Genomic DNA, 7,356 nt, shown 5'->3' on the forward strand with positions numbered 1-7,356 from the left:
ATTGATTTTTGATCTGACAAGATGGGAATTTCAAACCCGGCAGTCGAGCAGTTCATGTTTCGAGAAGCTGTCGAGCTCCTTCCCCCCCCCAATATAGTTCACCTTCTTCTTCTTCTTCTTGGCATCAGAACCATCAGACTCATCAAAACTGCATCAGAACCGCCTCACCAGATTTTTACGCACCAGCAATTTAGACTCAAAGCCGCTGTAAAAATTAAGAAAAAAAAAAGTATTCGGCTAAAGAGTAATATAGGCCCTCAAGTTGCACACAGCAAACTCACATGCAAGCTCCACAGTCGTTTGTGAACATGGCTGAGTAGGACATATTGAAAATATTAAAACTATTTGTTATAAAATCCAAAAAAATCTTATTTTAACTAGTTTTAATAAAATTTTAGTAATTCAGTGTAATTCTTCTGGGTGGGGGGTTCTGGTAACTAAAATAAAATACAAACTCAACATGAATAACTTCAACAATTTACATCAGAAAAATAGTTTTTGTGAACCTCTGCAAGTATAATATATTGTAACTTTGCCATCCAGCGAATTGGCAATGTAGTTTTATTATAATAAGTTATTTTATTTATTTTAAGTATGACGGCTTCGCCGTCTTGTCAACACCACATGTATTGACTGCGCATATAAAATAGATTAACTCTACAAGAAGTTCTTAGAAAAACCAAAATATTTTAAATAATGTGAAGTATGGAAAACATACGTTGCATCTGAATCTTTTTGTTTAGATAGAACAATGACACATAATGTGAAGCAACTAACACTGCAACTGCACATCTTGTATCGAACTGTCGCCTATATAATTAAAATGCAAGCTGGTGGTTCAAGTTCGGATAGTAAAGATTTGTGAAAGAAAAAAAAATCAACCATATTATTATTATTATAACCATATTAATCATAGATATTTTTAAGAACCTTGTATAGATGAAAAACACAAGCAAATATTTATGTTCCAATGCTAAAAGCAATGCTACGCGTGTCTATGTCTTACATATTACTTTGGAAATGATTAAATAATCGGTATGCAGGTTTTTTATCATCAAAAGCGCGTTGTTGTTATCAAACTGTTATACTATTCTTGTTCTGACATGTACGAGTAATAGAGCAATTCTTTTCATTGTGTGTATTTCTTCCTGGACCTCCTGTTCTCATGCTATTTCCCTCTCGCTCTTTGTTTCCATTTTTATTTCCTTCTCTCTCTCTCTCTCTTACCTAATTTATTCCTCTCCAGTTCAAAGTTATACACTCACAAATTCTATTGTCAGCTTGTTTAGATTTAATATTAGCCCAGGATGTCTCAGCATTTGTTTAACCTATTGATAAAATCTGTCAACTAAGCCATTACTAAGGCAAATTAGAATTGATAAATCCCTTAGTAGTGGTTATTCATGCAATTTTGTCAATAGAGTATGATTTGTTTATTCACCTGTAAGCTAAAGTTAGTTAATTTTTCAAATCTCGTTTTTGAATAGGCGATATATCTTAGCTTTGCTTTTGTTTCTTCAATTGTTTCTTCCTAGTAGTTGTAAAACAGGTTATCATTTTTTCTTGTTTATATTACATTAGGTATGAAGGAAAGAAAGATATATATAGAGAGATAGGAAAAAAGATAAGAGCAAAAATAATTGTCATTTACGAAATGCGTTAAAGAACAATAGAAAATTGAATATAAACAAAATACAACTAACATTAACAAGCGACCACTGAGATGATGTGCTGATGGTTTAGATCAGCATTTGGAAATGAAAAGAGTGTCTTCTGCATTTTCTTCTCCATTTTGCTATTAAATTCTCTGTCACATGTCACAAACCGGCTTATATGATTCGTTTTGCGGGATTAGCATTTAAAATAGGGAGGGCATCGGCAATGCTCCTCTATTTGTGCACACGTTTGTTGTGATCATCATTATCATCTTTGCTGTTGCCGCTCTTCTGACGTTTACTTTCGTCCGCTACACCGAGCACTTTCGATTGTTTCACCAAATCCAATGCCTGCCAGGAAGGAACATTGTAAACGTTTACGGCGTTTACACGAAGAAACTCGTCCGATTAATTATTGTGGTTTTATTATTGGTTTAGTTTTGAATTTGATTGATTGGGTTAGTTTTTATTGTTATTGCTGTTGTGATGATATAGCATATAACTATAGCTTGCTTATTTGCGTACCTCTTTCTTGCTTCGTAGAGCACAATCTTCCAACGTGTCAGCGGCTTCGTACTTGCCCTGCCTTCTATACAGAGCACCGAGATTTTTCAGGGTCGTGGTGACGGTGGGAGAATCGACCTTGGCCGCCTTATGCCAACCACCATACTCGCCGTACGGAGTGTTTTCACGATTCTTCAGTTTGTTCTCCTCACGCTCTTCGGCCACCTGCCAGATTGGCTTATTTTCTCCATTGATTGCACCAAATTCCCGCTCATGTGCTCTCGTTAACACTTCCTTGTACAGCATTTCTGCTTCCTTGTATTTGCCCTGTTTCAAGTAGCAGCTGGCAAGATTGTTTAGCGTCTTCGCTACGTTCGGGTCATCACCACCTAGTTTCATTTCGTAAATTTCTAACGCGCGCTTGTAATACATTTCCACTTCTTCATATTTTGCCTGTAAATTAAGCAAAGCAAAAGGGAAAAATGGGAGGAAAATACATGTTAATGTAAGAACGACCTACACGATTCCGTATTGGTGTTATCTAGCTTTCAACAAGATTGATTTTTGTTTTTATAATGTAATGCAAGGTATAATGTAAATACCTGGTTTTGGCAAAGGAGCGCTAAGTTGTTCAACTGCTTGGCTACATCGGGATGCGACTTGCCGAGCACGTTTTCCCTTATTTCTAGAGCACGTTTGCACAGCGGTTCCGCATCCTTGTACTTGCCACGCTTACCGTACAATACGGCCAAGTTATTCAACGTTGCAGCTACGGCGGGATGATTCTCACCAAGCGTTTTCTCCCGAATGGTAAGAGCATCGTTCAGCAGGTTGGCTGCCTCCTTATACTTGTTCTGCCGGTGGGTAAGGTAGAAGGAAAATAAATTAATCATACGAACTGCCAAGAACTTCCAACCTTCCAAATATCCTTGTACCTGATCTCTGTACACCAGCGCCAGTATGTTCAACATCGTAGCTACATCGGGATGATCGTGCCCACTGGTTTTCTCGAGATCTTCCAACGCCTGTTTGCACAACGGTACAGCAACCTCATATCGTCCCTGCGATGCGTACTGTATGACCAAGTTGTGTAGAGTTCGCAAACGGGCCGGTATTTCGTATCCTGCATTGGCATGATTCGCAAACTGATTCGGTGGCGTTGGAGACATATTGTTTCGCTCCTCTGTTTCGTCCTCCGGAAACAGCTCTACCACCGGATCAGTGCGCGATTTCTCTAAGTTGTCTTCATTTTCCTGTATCTCATCGTATTTTTTCACCGAGGCCATAAACTCTAGATGTTTCTTTTCTTCTTCCAACTGTGCAACGCTCTGTTCGGAGGTTTGCAGCTTTTGCTGCGTGATAGCCAGCTCGTCACGCAACCACACGTTTTCTTGACACAACCGTTTTACCTGGGTGCGTAGTTTTTGCTTTTCGGCTTCGATATTTTGAAGATGTGCAAACAGCATTACGATAACCTGTACGTATGACGTATGAATGTGAGATATATGCATCTAAGGCGTATAATAAAAATAGCACTTTTAGAAGTGAATATATGAACACTTGTCGTTTACCTGTGCTTCGCTCAGGCCGAGCTCAATGTTTTCCATATTCTTCTTCACTATTTCCATCTTATCCGGATCGGTTTTGCTGCCCTCCGACAAGTTATTCATCAGAGTGACATGTTCTACACGCAGAGCTTCTAAACCCTGCATTACCGTTTTGGTATTGGAGACAATTTCCTCTTGAGCCATTTGTGTCATTGTTTAGGCTTCTGAATGGAGATAATTTAGTAAATCTGAAACGAAACGAAAGTAATGAATTTATGTCTTACTTACATTATACGACTACTCATGTACGAAATACGTGTTAATCTTCATGATAAAGTTACGCATTCGTGTGACATCATCAAACTATGGATGATTGGAAGAATGTGCCGAAACGATCAATAGCAATCGAATACATCGAATCGTGACGACCAAAATTGTATAGTTGCATCGTTCCAGTTCATTCTATATGGTTTTCCGAGGGTGGCAATTCCCTTCCCTACCACTGCCACGATGGCGTGAAAAATATGTTTACCGTTACACTCTGCAGACTTTCTTCGAACAGTGCAATAGGACAAACGTGCGGGAGTCTCAACACTAGTCTCAATTACTTTCTCTGCACGCTTCTGCCGTGGAAAAGCGTTTCTGTTTTTCAAGAGCGTCCGGGAGGAAACATGTCGTGAGTGATCTTCTCTTATTTGTGAATTTATTTTGTCGAATCCCCCTACCAAACAGTACCTTCGTGTGTGTTTCTGTGGAGTTTAGCGAAAATATCTCAACACGATTGAGACTTAAACTGCTTGTGGAACTGTTTTGCAGTAAACCTGATGAAAACCGACTTCTTTGAGAAATCAATAAACACAAGCCAGATGCACGAAAAACTTTTTTTTTCTATACAGCGCACCTGTTCACGCACACATATCCACCCCACCTATGTAAATTTACACGCATACCACACAAACAGTCAGTCACTCGCTCAGCGTAAAATTCAACCAATAAGCACTCTATATTTATGATGCTGTTTACGAACTTTCTGCGACCATTAGCGTATCCAAATGCATTTCAAACGGCAGAGAAATACTACGTTTTAATACAGTCATACGAATATTTCATACACACCGAGGCGAAATGATTTATCTCAGAAGCACAGGCAGTACAAATAAAACTATTCACTGATGTTGCCAATACATGCTGATGATGGCCCGTCAAGCATTATCCCGAGAATGACAGTATGAAATGATTCATGACGTTCATGTATTGCAGACAAAACTAGATTTTTCTTTATGTACGAGATATTTTTTTTATTAATGTTTTGTCAATAACACGAATCATCACTTTTAACGTAAAGTAAACTTATTAATTTCATTTTCTCTTCGATGTTTAAAATCAGAATGTTTTTTTGTGAGATAAACCCGCAAATGATAAGAAATAAAAATGTCTATAACATTAAAGCATATGAGTTGGATAAAATGCTGCTATCTCTAATGACAAAATCGATATAAATCCACCTACTAAGGCACTAGTAAGGCAAATTTGTATTGAAAAGAACCTTATTATAAAATCTGTTGCTGACCCTATTTCTGAATATTTCCTCAATAATCGCTAATAAGGGTTTTTTCCATACAAATTTGCCGCAGTAGTGCCTTAATTGGCGGATTTACAAAGTTTTTGTCAGTGGGAGAATTATAAACAAATTCACTGTATTTACCTTGGGCGTGGTGAATACATTGGTGAATAAATATTCCCACTGAACAAACTTTGACAGTAATGACATTCAGCAAACCAACTGCAACTGTCATTTGGTTCATGACTTCCGCCGAGCGACACTTCCTAGTTCTTTTTGTTGGTGTTTGCGAAAGTGATGGTGCGCACGAAGAAGGTATCTATCGTTTAACGCTGAAAAAGTGTGAAAGTTCTATAATAGAGGCGCGATTCGATGCAAAAAATATTGTGGATCTACCCTAAACGCGGAATGTTAACCGAATCGTGCATCGGCCTATAAATGTGGTGTAACAAATTACATTCCCTTCCTATCTTCAATGGTTCGTTTCAGCCGATTTTGATTGACGGACGTGGACACTTGCTGGGACGGCTGGCTTCGGTCGTCGCTAAGCAGATCCTGTCCGGAAATGCGGTGGTAGTTGTGCGATGTGAGGGCCTTCAACAGTCCGGTCATTTCTTCCGCAACAAGATCAAGTTCTTGGCCTATCTCCGTAAACGATGCAACGTCAACCCGGCACGCGGTCCTTTCCATTTCCGCGCTCCGAGCCGTATGTTGTGGAAGGCTGTTCGAGGTTTGTATATGGACAAAAAGCAGTGGAGTCGATGTGAAGCATTGCATTGTATAATGGAATCTGTTTTATGGTGTTTTATATCGACAGGAATGGTCCCACACAAGACCAAGCGCGGCCATAATGCGCTGCGTCGTTTGAAGGTTTACGAAGGCATCCCGCCACCGTATGACAAGATGAAGCGTGTGTGTGTTCCGATCGCTCTGCGCCAGCTTTGCTTGCGCCCCGATCGAAAGGTGAGTAAATTATTGAGCATGGGCTGTTTTTTATTAAATATGTATGCAACAAATTCTTAACCAAACATAGTTTGTCACCTTACTGATAGCGTTAATGTTATTGTTGTGAAAGTATTATTCAATTGTGGCTCTATTATCTTGTGTAGATGCCATAATTTCTCGTTATGAAAAAGCATATTTGAAGACTAACAGACTATTCTTCAATTAATTTTATTCTCAGTACTGCACGGTCGATCGTGTTGCCCATGAAGTGGGTTGGAAATACCGAGATGTTGTGGCCAACCTGGAAGCTAAGCGCAAGATTAAGGCACGCATTGCTTACATGCATAAGAAGAAGTTGAAGGTAATACATACATTACGCGTAATGCTCACCGTATTGATTTAATCGCTATCAGGATGGTTTGTAATTGAGAAAAAATGTCTTATATTTCAACAGAATATTACGTGGAAGGCACGTGCCGCCGTTGCCAAAAAGATTGAGCCGCAGAATGCTGTACTGAGAGAGTATGGCTATCTGACAACGGAATTCGAGAAGAAGTACAATCGACCTGTGTTGAATACCGTTACACCTAAACTTGGGAAACGCAAGCGTAAGGAGCTGTACGTTGCTGCAAAGGCCGCCCGCAGAACAGCGAAGTATGCGGCCAAAGCTGCGGCTAAGGAGAAAAAGGCAGCAGCTCCCAAGAGTCCGGCCAAAGCGAAGGCTTAATATGTAGAAACGGGAAAAGTTTCGGCGTAAACGGAGTTGATGGGAGCGTTTGAAGACGAGGTAAATTTAACAACATTGCACTCTTCAAAATGCTATCACCATTCGTGCGTTGTTTATCAACAGAATCATCATAAACCAACGCATTTGATGTAAAGCAAATATGAAATACACAGAGTTACGTGCGTATAAGGATGCGCGCGAAGCAACACAATCTGTTCAATCTAAGTAATTGTACGAAATGGAATGTTATTAACAACGTATCCGAAGTATTGTCGGTCATCTTTTCACATATAGCACTTAATTTTTATAGTAGCTTTATTTCGTTTCCGCAACTGATGAAAAACAATGTTTTGGACTGTCCTATGTATAATTACCAAACAAGAAACCGAATCAACTCGGTATTATTTTGGTAAATGT

General features: G+C 39.3%; 2 protein-coding genes across 2 annotated transcripts; one reads left to right on the forward strand and one right to left on the reverse strand.

Moving 5' to 3' along the window:
• Positions 1 to 1,827: 1,827 nt before the first annotated feature.
• Positions 1,828 to 3,976, reverse strand: LOC126562077 (kinesin light chain). The gene is made up of 5 exons (XM_050218487.1): positions 3,731 to 3,976; positions 3,095 to 3,634; positions 2,762 to 3,013; positions 2,181 to 2,612; positions 1,828 to 2,006 (listed from the first exon to the last, which is right to left on the reverse strand). The coding sequence occupies exons 1-5, from the start codon at positions 3,917 to 3,919 to the stop codon at positions 1,890 to 1,892; spliced, it is 1,530 nt and encodes a 509-aa protein (XP_050074444.1). The 5' UTR covers positions 3,920 to 3,976; the 3' UTR covers positions 1,828 to 1,889.
• A 1,491-nt stretch (positions 3,977 to 5,467) lies between these two features.
• On the forward strand, positions 5,468 to 7,094 carry LOC126562808 (60S ribosomal protein L13a). Its single transcript, XM_050219390.1, has 5 exons — positions 5,468 to 5,582; positions 5,757 to 5,997; positions 6,085 to 6,230; positions 6,451 to 6,573; positions 6,667 to 7,094. The coding sequence occupies exons 1-5, from the start codon at positions 5,565 to 5,567 to the stop codon at positions 6,937 to 6,939; spliced, it is 801 nt and encodes a 266-aa protein (XP_050075347.1). The 5' UTR covers positions 5,468 to 5,564; the 3' UTR covers positions 6,940 to 7,094.
• Positions 7,095 to 7,356: the final 262 nt, after the last annotated feature.

Source organism: Anopheles maculipalpis, chromosome 3RL, assembly GCF_943734695.1.
Source record: "Anopheles maculipalpis chromosome 3RL, idAnoMacuDA_375_x, whole genome shotgun sequence".
NCBI classification, from domain to species: domain Eukaryota; kingdom Metazoa; phylum Arthropoda; class Insecta; order Diptera; family Culicidae; genus Anopheles; species Anopheles maculipalpis.